Source organism: Haliotis rufescens, unplaced genomic scaffold (assembly GCF_023055435.1).
Source record: "Haliotis rufescens isolate VD_foot unplaced genomic scaffold, xgHalRufe1.0.p SCAF_8, whole genome shotgun sequence".
Lineage (NCBI taxonomy): Eukaryota > Metazoa > Mollusca > Gastropoda > Lepetellida > Haliotidae > Haliotis > Haliotis rufescens.
Window position 1 is genome coordinate 2,578,115 of NW_025964372.1, and position 13,395 is coordinate 2,591,509.

The 13,395-nt window shown below is 41.0% G+C and overlaps 1 protein-coding gene across 1 annotated transcript; it reads left to right on the forward strand.

Annotated features, from left to right (window-relative positions):
* The first annotated feature begins 12,402 nt into the window (after positions 1 to 12,402).
* LOC124144680 (ras-related protein Rap-2c-like) lies at positions 12,403 to 13,056 on the forward strand. The gene has a single exon (XM_046514215.1). It carries the CDS (start codon positions 12,403 to 12,405, stop codon positions 13,054 to 13,056), a length of 654 nt encoding a protein of 217 aa, XP_046370171.1.
* The last annotated feature ends 339 nt before the right edge of the window (positions 13,057 to 13,395 follow it).

The window sequence follows — 13,395 nt, forward strand, 5'->3', positions numbered from 1 at the left end:
TCTCCTCTCCCTATGACCTAGCTCATGCTCTTCTATGTCGTTTCTTCCATCACGATGGCTGGATGTGTTCTGACCTGTATATCTCCTCTCCCTGTGACTTAGCTCATGCTCTTCTAAGTTGTCTGTACCATCATACCGATCAAGAACAGACTTCTTCGCCTCTGTGATAGCTAGTTCTGTGTTCAACTCAAGTTTTTCTTCTTCAATCTTAAGTTTCAATTTCCTAAGTTCTAGATCCTGCTTTCTCTCTAATGCAGCTGCCCTTGCCGACAGTTCGGCACTCTTCTGTTCCTCCCTGAGCAGTGCTGAGGCTACTGAACTCACCCTGGAAACAAGTGATCTGTTACTTCTACTTGTCCTGGACCTTACTTCATGCCTCTCCAAATTAACAGATTCAATGCGTTCTTTGTCCTTAATTTGTAGCCATGTAGTAACTCTATGTTTGACTCTTTGTTCTTAAAACCATTTTGAAGTCTGGCACTATGTCACACTGCAAACATAATTCTTCATAGTCACACTTGGATTGCATAAACTCTTCATATGTGAATAGCCAGTCTCTATAAGCACCTTGTACATAACAATAATCATCTTCATTGAGCATCAAAGAATCAATATGTTCTTCTACTTGTTTGAACTTCTTACAAATACCACATATTTTCTTTTCTTTTGATTCCATGCGGTATTGAAGACCTTTCTCTGTGTCTTTTCTAATCCTAGCCCCTGCTCTACCATCAGTACTTGTGAGATTATCATCATCGGTCTGAGATTTCTTTTCGTCGTTACTCATGTTTGGGTAAAACGTCAATATTTGTTCTTCTCTATAGTAGATAGGTCTATAGGCCCTATCGCCAATTCAGAAAACAAGCAAGACTGAAGACTGTAGTGAAAGTTTATATCAAAGTTCAGTTCATATTTCATAGCGTGTTGAAGTCTCACTTGTGACAGATTGACTGCAATAAATAAGAAAATATAGCATGACATAATGGTATTTTACATTGTGATACTATTACAACCTTATGTAACAAACTTCACCAATAAAGATATATTTTTACAAAGTCTACAACTTTGAAATTCTGGAGAACCGAAACATGTCAGTCAAGTCATATAACCAATATTTCAATAAATAAGCATTTACTGTTAAATAATAAGTTTGAAAAGCCCTCACAAAACAACCTGTTGCAAAATCTATTTTTAACACCTTGTGCAAAGCGAGCGAGTTTTGAATGCAGCAAACAGCTTCGAAAGCCTTGTGAAAATACAGACTAAATAACGTGACTGAATACTATAGAAAGTGCTGCTTATAAGTTAATAATACTAACACAAAATGCTTCCAAGCAAAGACTGCTAATAAAGTATTTCATACCGTTTGTAGACCATCTATTCTTCCAAAAGAATAACCCACATGGCAATGATGGCAGGCAGGCCAGCGACATACTTCCAAAATAAAACCAACCAGCAGTTATCCCCCTTTGTAACCACGAAAATTGCTACCCGCTAAAAAACAAACTTGACAATAAATTACTGCTATTTGCACTAGGGTTAATCATAGCAATTCTCCGACAATCTATCGGGAACACATAAATACCAAATAATAAATTTATCATTTTGGCCGTAACATCCACTGCAATCTGGTATTGGTTCCTTTTCTGAATCACAACCGAAGCTCTCTTCTGGGTACAAATCTTGAGACCATGATGATACATCAGATATGGCACAAATCCGACGGTGTGATTGACCAGAGCTCCAGATAAGCTGCGTATCTGCGTAAAATACGCATCAGAAATGCAGAAGTACGCTGTAAAAAAAAATCCAAGCGTATGAAATACGCAACGAACATTACAGATAAGCTACAAAAATAAAACTTGTGCGTATCATCAAAATATTGTGAAGTAACCCTGCATATTAGATTAGCAAATCAGCAACTTATTTTGAAATTATAAACGGCATCCCGTCAACCTTGCCAAACTCCACGATGACAGTTACATCATGATCATTTGCCATCACACTTTCTTGTGGAAGTATCTTGGTATTTTTTAGTCCTATAAAGCTCTCGAACCCACACGACACCAGTTTGCAGGGACTAGATGTATAGTGTTTTTAAATGTTTAATTTAAATACCCACATGTGTAAAAGCTAGTGGGTAACAGAAATTTGAATACCCAGATAGAATTACTGATACCAAATGATTTTAAAATGCATGGGTAAAATACCCACAACACCAAAAGCTTATCTGGAGCTCTGTTGACATACGATTGCACAGGTGGAATGGTAGCAAAGACACTTTTCGCACCATCTCGTCTAATTAGTGTCACCATAACCGGTCGCGCGGCACTTACATGAAGACTCCCGTACAGTGGTCGCTGATAGAAACGTTTCTGACCAAGGGGAAATGCTGCGCCACTATTGTCACGTTGCTCTTTGGTCACCTGAAGTTGGCTATATCTTACAGGAGTATCAACAACAACAACAAATTCCTGGCCGTAATGTTTGACAGGGAGTAGTTGATCATATGATGTATATGTGTTTTTGTAAATTATCCCAGAATAGACGGCTATGCTTTCTCTCGCACTGATCACAGGTCCATTGATATCATACTGGGTGAGTATCGTCAGTGTTTGATAGGGACCAAGGCCAATGGAAAGACCGCCGTCACTGTAACTTTGACCGTTGACGTTTACATACCCTTGTATCATTCTCAAAATGATCTCCACATCGGTGCTTTGATTCTGATACTCCCCAGTAAACTCAACATCAGATGGCACTATGTACTTGGTTCCTAGTACAGATATTGGTAGGGAGAGAACCTACTTTCACCACGTACTACTATCAGCATATCAGCACCGCTGGCACTTATAATAATGGCCTTGGGTTCAATAGCACTTTCAATCTTCATTTTGTCATCAATAGTCACTGAGGTAGAACCGAATTATCTACACTGTGTTGATGTTCCATATGCAAAGGGAGGGTACTGTACCTGTAAAAGACCTCCAGTCTCTCCAGCTATTGCATGAACATAGGTGTATCTCGTCTTGTATGCCATAACTGCCAGGAAGTCTTCACCCGTTGAAGTTAAAACAAGATTACAAAGCCGCGTATATTCCAACCATCCTGTACAGAAGGAGGTGCTCAAAGAACCAATAAAGGATAAAACGAAGTCGGATAAAATAAAACGTGTAACCAACACGCTTGTAATAAATAACCCGATGTGACCCGATGTTGATAAAACATCAACGTTAGAGAATAACGATTATCCGCCCACGCAGATTTCACCAGGCTCTTTAAAGGCAAAAGATGAAAATGATATAAATGGGTTATTTGTAGATGACACTAATTGTTCGCGAAAGGATACGCATGTCCTGTCCTACCGGTTGGACCAGCAAAACAAAATAAAAAAACACTCTTTTTAGCTGTCACATTTCAGACCAGATATTTCTTCGCCTGTGTTTTCTTTTCAGAAGAACCAAGTGCTGTTTTGATTTATTCTCTGAATATAATATTGTAAACATTTCATTCTGTCTACATTTTGTGACAAGGATAAGGCTCACGTCATTTTGTGTTTGTTTGTTGTTAAACGCTGCACTTAGCAATATTCTAGTTGTATAACCAGTACCCCATGCTTGTCATAAGATTCATTTAAGATTATTGAGTGGTCCGACTTTGTGATGTTGACGATTATATTTCATGTTGCCCGAAGGAGTTGATCATTGCTCGAGCATTCAGTTAATGGTTGAATGGTCCAGGTCCATTATTTTATTTGTAAGAAAAGACAAACCAGTGTTTGATACTGTGAGCGACAATCCACGCCGTCGAGGGGCGTTGACACGCTATCAACCATGTCAGCGAGTGTGACAACCTGATTCACTGAGCCGACACAAACGACAAACAGAACTTGCTAGGTTTCAAGTTTCTTAGGCATCAATTTTTGACGATATTTCCAAAACACATAAGTATAAATCGAGAACGTAAGGGCCACGGGCTTAAAACTCAGTCAGTCAGTCGGTCGGTCTGTTGTCGAGCGTATGTCATGACAAATGAACTTCAGTAATATCAAAGAAAGAACAGGGTAATCTTGAACTTCTTTTGTGTAGAACATATTTCTCAAAGATCGGGGCTCGTCTCCATTACTTTTCAGAATGGCGGATTCACCGACTTCTATACTGAATCTTATTTAGCAGCATCATGAAACGTTACTGCTCTTAGTTTTTTCCGTTTTTCTAAAAATTCCAATAATTGAAGGGCTAATTTCCATAGCACAACTCATGTACCATTTGTTTTTTCCACAAATGTTTTCTTCTATATATATTTTACACTGAAACAACGGAAAATCAGTGTATCCGACGATAGCCACTGCCTCCTGTGATCTTTCCACAGTAACACTTCCATCCTGATTTGGCAAAATGTACCATTCAGCTAGTAGCATATTATTCAGGTTTTTAGCACGCTATCAACCATGTCAGCGAGTGTGACAACCTGATTCACTGAGTCGACACAAACGACAAACAGAACTTGCTAGGTTTCAAGTTCCTGAGGCATCAATTTTTGACGATATTTCGAAAACACATAAGCATAAATCGCAGACAATTATGCACAAATTTGATGATACATTACATGGACCAGGTGCACTTTGATGTTGTGTGTCATCATTTGAATTTAAGGGAAAAATATTTTGAATTTCAGTTGTCTTCTAAGTTTCAGTTTCGTTTCAAAGTCTACAGAAACAAGTTCCATTTTTCAACTGAGCTGCAGACCCGTTCTTACCACTGACACTTTGCATTGCCAGAAGGAGCAGCGCCAAAGGAAACATCTTGAAAATCTTGAAATGCTTTCTTTCCATTCCAATCACCTGAATGAGCAATGGTTCTTTTCAATATACAACAAAGTTCCTTAGATGGCAATGTCTAAATGTATATCATTATTTTCAGAATCATAACTTATTAAAAATTGCAAACTAATTTCTTTTTAATATATATGGTGCTTTGTGTGCTTCTTTATTAACACTGCATTAAAGCATGGCTTCTTTATTTCCTAACGGACAGTAACTAACCAAGACTTTCATTGAACCAACACATAAACCTTTCAAACATTTATTAGCAGTTTCAAGACACAAGTTGTTAACAGAACTATGAAGTACGATTTCATTCCGAGATCCATCTGCTGTACTCCTAGACAACTTCGGGGAACAGACGGTGACTCCCCAACTTCAGCTTTCCGCTGTTTGGGACATCTCCCCTGTCTGATCCTGCTTAGTTGATTCTGTTGGCCGTCGATGACCCGTTCCGTACAGCAGTACTGCTGTAGCCAGTTGTGTGGGCGATCAGCTGTTCATCCACGCCATTTTGAAACAGGTAGATGTCGCACGTCACCCGTCGCCAAAACAGAATGATTGGAATAGACATTTGAAACAGTTTAATATACTATTTTATGTAGAACCTGAGGTGTTGACAGGGGGGTATTATTTTCAGAACCTTTCGATCCTTAATAGACTGCAAATCAATGAGGATATTGCAGTTTCCGTTATGTGTGAACGTAAGATGCAGCTGGCCGGTGAGCAATAAATTTCATGTTTTCTATACAAGGTCAATAGTCTGAAAATATAATAATTTCTAGCATCACAATCAGTGCATAATTACAGCAAAATTAAACACTCGTAAAGTAAATCATGCTGGGGGTATTCAAACATATATAGCAGGGATTAGCCAGATTTTGCCTGTATAGAGGTAAAGCATAGTAATCGCAAGTCTTGAACCATGTGTTTGACTTCCACCATTCATACTTTGTAACTGTAAGAAAACGTTTTCTAAAAAAACAAGGGTCATTAGAAGATGACAAATCCCGCAGCCCCCACAAATTAGAGAGAACAAATCATATGACTGTCCAACTGGAAACAGAAAAATGCTTTTTTAAAGAATTCCTAAATAGGAAAAGACATTACTTCAGCCCTCGACTAATAAATGTTACAAGTTTGGATGAAAAATACTGAATAGGTATTTAGTTCTGTTCCAGAAACGACACCTACTGTACTTCCGTGTAAGTCTTCAACCCTGACTGACCGACCGACCGACTGTCGGACTGAGTTTTAAACCGGTGGCCCTTACTTGCTCCAATGTTCACACTGTTGTCGAGCGTATGTCATGACAAATAAACTTCAGTAATATGGGAGAAAGAACAGGGTTATCTTGAACTTCTTTTGTGTAGAACATATTTCTCAAAGGTCGGTGCGCTTCTCCCATTACTTTTCAGAATGGCGGATTCACCGACTTCTATACTGAATCTTATTTAGCAGCATCATGAAACGTTACTGCTCTTAGTTTTTTCCGTTTTTCTAAAAATTCCAATAATTGAAGGGCTCATTTCCATGGCATAACTCATGTACCGTTTGTATTTCAACAAATGATTTCTTCTATATATATTTTACACTGAAACAACGGAAAATCAGTGTATCCGACGATAGCCACTGCCCCCGGTGATCTTTCCACAGTAACACTTCCATCCTGATTTGGCAAAATATACCATTCAGCTAGTAGCATATCATTCATGTTTCTATCAGTGTCGTGGGTGAGTGTTATGTTTATTATTATCGCCAACATAAATATGTACTATGAATAAATAATAACAACGAACTGTGTCTTTCAACACTTTGATATATTGACAGGAAGCCCACAGAGCCCTTATGTAAACCAGACAGAATCATCCAAGGTCAATGCAGCATTTGTGTGAATCTGCCTGACCACGAACAGACATCCCCCTCTTATCATTAGAAAGGTCTGTGACACTGAAGAATGTCCGATTCTGATTAGTCAAAATATTATAAAAATCTGGTCTCTACCTCCATTTGATACCTAATAAATAATATGCCTAATTCACACAAAAACGTACCATGGAGACATCGATCTATTGGTAGTCTACGCATCGATGCACTTTATAATGCCCGTCGATAAACCATATTATCATATACTAGTAATAGGTTCGTTTCTCGCAGGATAAAGCCAACTGATAAAGCCAACGGATAAAGCCAACAGATAAAGCCAACGGATAAAATAGGTATCCTTTGAGGTCATGTATGGATAAAGAAAGCGTGAAAGGTCAGGTAGGTACTACTTTCAGCGTTTTCAAACAAACATGGTGTTGCCCTTGTCCGTCATCGGTACTCGGTAATGTTTGTGAGCGATGAGAACTGGTTTTTCAAAGACATGTCATTTTATGCTATGGAGGTTATCGCGCTTGTGTGTTTACATTAGAAATACATACTAATACATGATATTCACCATCCCAAGACACATTCGCGTGACATCCTCTTTAGAATTGTATGTGTTCGATATTGTAATCAAACATGATTAAATCTATTTCAGAACACACACTAGGGTATAACATACACTTGCCACTAACAGTGCTACACAATCATCGGTCACAAAAATGAGTTGTCTTTCGGACTCTCTTAGACTATATATATATATCAGTGACTAATTTGTACTTTGAACTCGTCAAGAAAATAAATAATTTAATCTTGAACTTGAGTTTAATGTTGGTCACTGCCTTTCATCCCTTTACAGCACGTCAGTCAGGTCTTGCCAGGAAAAAGTAAAACTTCATACTTCGCAAATGTAAAGATGGGCTTCACTAATTGTGTACACCTATGGGGAATCGAACACTAGTCTTCAGCATTACAAATGAAACATTGCTTTAAACCGCTTAACCATAACAATATAGATGGAAAGAGTGAGTGAGTGAGTTAACTTTAACGTCACATCGGCAGTATTTTAGCCATATCGTGACGAGAAGTTATACATACAACACATGCTTTTTTTCATCAAAACATTGAACCTCATCTGAAATATCGAAGATATATTGATAATTTGTGGCCATATTGGATTATGCAAATTAGACATATTTCCCAAACTGGGATTGCTTGGGACTTTTAGTATGTTGTTTTCGAGATCTTGTAGAAATGCATTGTGGTGAAATAAATTCTATTCCAAGTGAAAGCTTATTTTGCCTGGACTAATATGAGATTTTGAATTAATTTTAGATACATAGGTTTGCCGAGACTGGCGTTTAGTTGGCTTGAAGATGGCACTGGCTCTAGCCTTTGATGGACTGTGGTGTGTTTGCAGAAACACTTTCTTGTTTGATTACATGGTTTCCGTCTGTGTGGATTTGTAGGGGATTTAGGAATACATTCATCAGCAATTTTCTTTAATGGTGAAAGTTTAGTTGGAAAGTGATCACTTCCACACATGCCGTCATAAACTGACCATTCAAATTCATTGAACAAACTGGAATCTGTAAGGGACAAATCCAGCAAAATGTATGAATCACTTGCAGGGTCTAGATAAGTGTGTGCATCATCACTAGAAATACACGAATCATTATTTGAAGTCAGCACCCTCAAGGATTTTCTCCTTAGTGTTTGTGTGTCTACCAAACCAGAGCGAGTTGTGACCATTTAGGTCGCCCATGATGATAGATGGTTTAGGTATCCGTCATACAATGACTGCTGGAGATTAAAAGAAAGGGGAACATACAAAGAGCACAGTGTAAAGGCCACGTGTAATGTAGAGTGTACAGCTTGAAGGTTGACGTTTAGTGAGACAGGGCTGTGGGTCACTCTCTGCCTCACGAAGTTAGAAGTGCCTCCAGTTGCCCTATCACCTCGAGGAGAAAAACAATGGTAAGAGCTCTATTGACGTAAGTTAATTCTATCTTTTTGCTTTAAATACGTTTCTTGAAGACATAATGCTAATTGGTCTTCATTCTTGGACCAATAATTGTTTTCAATGCTCTCCAATTACAATGAATCAATGTTTGGGAATCATTCATCTCCAGGGAGCATTGAACTGCCTTGCCAATGTTGCTTAGCGACACACTTGTAGTCCTACGATGCATTGTTTCTTAAACATCCATCTCTTCAAGAGATCCTAAATGATCCTTTTGGTGTTCTTCTGGTTTGGTTTTTCTGCCCTAAAGTAGAGTCTGTTTTACATCTTGTTATGACAATTCTTTCTCTTCCAGATTGTGCTGCTGGTACCGAATCATGCTGTGAACTTGATTTCAAGGTTGATTGAGATGGTTTTACAGAAGTTCACTTCAAGATTCAGAAGTCTGTGTAGCTGGATTTGGATCTGCAGTCGGTGTAGAATTTACCCATGTCTATCTTTTGGGCACTGAATTATTTATGTTGATGTTGAAACTGTTGGAGTTTTGGTAGCTGACGCATAGGTTTCAAACAACAATGATTGATGTACACCCTGGTAAACGTCATACAAACAGCTGAAAATCCTTGGAACCATCTGTAAACTTTGATTGATATGTAATATATGTACTTCTTAACTGATCATATTATTGTTGATACTGTAATTGATTTGTTTCTTGTTTCTTTAGTTCAGTCAATGTCAGGTCTACCCATGGCTTTACCATTTGCCAAGGTTGATAAGACAGCAAGTGGAAAGGTGATATACAAAGTTCAATATTAGCAGCAGAAATAAAAAGTTTAATTCTTATTCCAGAGGCAGAATCAAAGATGATTATACAGATTTTTCTGAGCGCAATCTGGAATGAAAGTCGCCAGCTAGAAACTAATGCCTTACAGCTCAAGATATCTGCTTTCTAACTGGCTAATATCGACTTCTTGTCAGGTATTTCATTGATCTGCCAAAGTTCGCGAAAGGTCCTTATGACGTGACCTGTATAGCTATGCACATCGTTGTTTAGCGATAGCGAGAACAAAGATCTGGTTTTAATGAGATTGACAGAAAGAAAGACTTAAGTGTTTGTCAGGAAGCGTATTGTTAGAATGCGAGATTGACATTGTGTAGATTTATCAGCACAATTCCTAAGAAGACAATAACATGAATTGAACAACAGTTGATGCATGATCTTGAAATGAAAGCAGAGAGTAGTCTCCCATAATAAGTATCAAGAGTGTGAAGTGTTTTGTTTGATAGGCATTACTTAGAAGTTGACGGATGACAATGTTTATGGAAAAAATCTTCTTTAATACTGTAACGGCGACGTTTCGGTATAGATCCTTACACCGTTGTGAAACAGGACTCAGCGAATCCTCATTCATTTACACCTACACATCTCCCGTTTCCATGGCGATAAGTTTGACAGTTTTACAAAGGTGACAGGCATGATCAACATTCCACATAAACATTTGATTTTACGCCGCTTTTAGAATATTCCAACAATATCACTGTCGGGGACACCAGAAATGGGCTGCACACATTGTACCAGTCAGCATGTGAGAATGTGGGGAGGGGCTAGAGGTAGAAGTAGAGGTAGGGGAAGAGCTGGAGGTAGAGATGGTGGAAGGGCTAAAGGTAGGGGAAGGGCTAGAGATGGGGGAAGAGCTGTAGGTAGGGATTGGGGAAAAGCTGGAGGTTGGGGAAGGGCTAGAGGTAGGGTAAGGGTTAGAGATGGGGGAAGGGCTAGAGGTAGGGTAAGGGTTAGAGATGGGGGAAGGGCTAGAGGTGGGGTAAGGGCTGGAGGTAGAGATGGGGGAAGGGCTGGAGGTTGGGGAAGGGCTAGAGGTGGGGTAAGGGTTAGAGATGGGGGAAGGGCTAAACGTAGGGGAAGGGCTCGAGGTGGGGAAGGGCTAAAGATAGGGGAAGGGTTAGAGACGGGGAAAGGCTAGAGATGGGGGAAGGGCTGGATGTTGGGGAAGGGCTAGAGGTGGGGTAAGGGTTAGAGATGGGGGAAGGGCTAGAGGTGGGGTAAGGGTTAGAGATGGGGGAAGGGCTAAAGGTAGGGGAAGGGCTAGAGACGGAGTAAGGCTAGAGATAGGGGAAGGGCTAAAGGTAGCGGAAGGGCTAGAGGTGGGGGAAGGGCTAGAGGTGGGGAAGGGCTAGAGGTAGAGTAAGGAGTAGAGGTGGGGGAAGGGCTAGAGGTAGAGTAAGGAGTAGGGGTAGGGGCTGGAGGTAGGGGTAGGGGAAAGGCTGGAGGTATGGAAACGGGAGAGCTAGAGATGTAGAAAGGGCTGGAGGTAGGGGAAGGAGAAAGGCTGGAGGTAGGGAAAGGCTACAGGTAGGGGAAAGGCCCGGGTAGGGGAAGTGCTGGAGGTAGGGGAAAGGCTGGAGGTAGGGGAAGTGCTGGAGGTTAAGGAAGGGCTGGGAGTAGGGGTAGGGGAAAGGATAGAGGTAGGGGAAGGGAAAAGCCTAGAGAGTGAGAAAGGGCTGGAGGTAGGGGTAGGGGAAAGGCTAGAGGTAGGGGTTGGGGAAAGGCTAGAGGTGGAGAAAGGGCTGGTGGTAGGGGAAAGGTTAGGGGCAGGGGAAAGGCTAGAGGTAGGGGTAGGGGAAAGGCTAGAGGTTAAGGAAGGGCTGGGGGTTGGGGTAGGGGAAAGGCTAGGGGTGGAGGAAGGGCTTAGGGTAGGGGTAGGGGAAAGGCTAGAGCTAGGTGAAGGGAAAAGGCTTGAGACTGAGAAAGGGTTGGAGGTAGGGATAGGGGTAAGGCTAGAGGTTAAGGAAGGGGTAGGGGTAGGGGAAAGGCTAGGGGTGGGGGAAGGGCTGGGGATAGGGGTAGGGGAAAGACTCGGGGTGGGGGAAGGGCTGGAGGTAGGGGTAGGGGAAAGGTTAGATGTCGAGGAAGGGCTGGAGGTTGGGCTAGAGGTAGGGGAATGGGAAAGGCTAGAGGTGGAGGAAGGGCTTGGGGTAGGGTAGGACTAGAGGTAGAGGAAGGGCTTGGGGTAGGGTAGGGGAAGGGCTAAAGATAGGGTAGGTAAGGTTTTGTTTTCCTCTCTGGAGAAACGGTCCAGTCGTCTTAGGCACGTCAGAAACCGTGGATCGTTGTTTCGGATCCTGGTTCAACCCCAATGTATACATGTTTGTCAGCACCATACCCGTCTTGTCCGTTTCGGGCTTTCCTGTTACATTAAAGAGTCATCCCGTGATATTAGTGGAATACGGTTCACTCGCTATTTCATGCAGTGTAATTTATTGTTAAAAGGGGTCCAGGGCGTGCTTCTCTGATTTCACATTACATATCATACATCACCAAGGTCAGCATTTGTGTGAAGATCATTGTTTTCATCCTGGATATCCAGCCTAGGTTTTTTTTAAAGCTTGACCACTGTTGCTCTATTACCTCTGCTACTGTATTTTACTGTGCAATTGAATATTGTTCTGCCACTAAATTGAGTTCTGACATTGTTATTACCGTTCAGTAATTCTCAAAGTAAACAAAAAGCGTCTCATGTCTAAGATGTCAATGATCGAAAAATATCAACACAGAGGCATGATAACATTATCCATGAATTGCCCAAAGGAAAATTTACTGGAAATGGCTGGATGGGACTGGTTTCTGACGTCAATGTTGGTGTGAAAAACATAGCCGTTTTGTATAAAAGACTTGGGATTGTGAGATCATTTAACATTCGCTGCTGGACAACTGAATCCGTAACAAGGAAGGATGGCATATTCCTACCTGACTTCCGGCACCGCTTCTTCCACCTTCACATCATCAACGTTTGGAGGAGACACGTTCAGAATTGCTGTCATGGGAGCAGCCGCTGTAGGTAAGACAACCATCATCAGCCAGTTTCTGCACGGCACGTTTCCTCGACTTTACTGGCCAACGGTGCAGGAACGCTACACCGAAGACATTGATGTGAATGGAAAGTCCGTTGTTCTGGACATCTTTGACACTCCTGGAGGCTATTGCTTCTCTTATTTAAGAGAATTAGCCATCGCCAATGCTGATGCGTTTGTGCTAGTGTATTCAGTCGCAGCTGAGGCATCCCTTGAGACGGTGGCTAATCTGAGAGACATGATCGTCCGACAGAAGCCTGCTGGTGTTCCCATCATTGTTGTTGGCAACAAGACAGACCTGATACCCGCAACTCCTCGTTTTATGTCAAGTGAGAAAACCGAATGCATGGTGAATGTAGGCTGGCAGCATACCTACATGGAGGTGTCAGTCAAGGACAGTTCCAACGTTTCAGACATTTTCAGAGAGATTGCCATTCAAACCCAATCTTTTCTGTTCCCTAAAAGAAATCGTATCAACATCTTCAAAAGAATCAAACGTCGTTTGAAGAGGAGCGAGTCGGGGAAAAATGATTAACTACTGCTTAAAAGTGTTTTTTGTAATATATATGTACTATGTGCAGTGTATAGACAAATATGACAAATGCGTCAGTATGACACTGACGTTTTACCAATGGATGAGTCTGATGTAAGGCAGCTTTGTTGAATAGTGGATGCCAAATAAATCTTCACCTGAATTCATATAAATTTGTTCGTTGTCTAATCTTTGTCTTAACCTTATGGTCCCCCAAAATAGTTTGAGGGAAAATGTCTAAAACATGTTGGGCCAGGAAATATGTATAATGCCCGGAACTTTTCAGGGATCATACACATTCCCTGACATACATGCACTTCCACTACCTTTGCCAATGTCATC

Excerpts from the sequence above, each read along its gene's own strand:
- LOC124144680 (XM_046514215.1), top strand. The coding sequence starts at position 12,403 with ATGGCATATTCCTACCTGACTTCCGGCACCGCTTCTTCCACCTTCACA.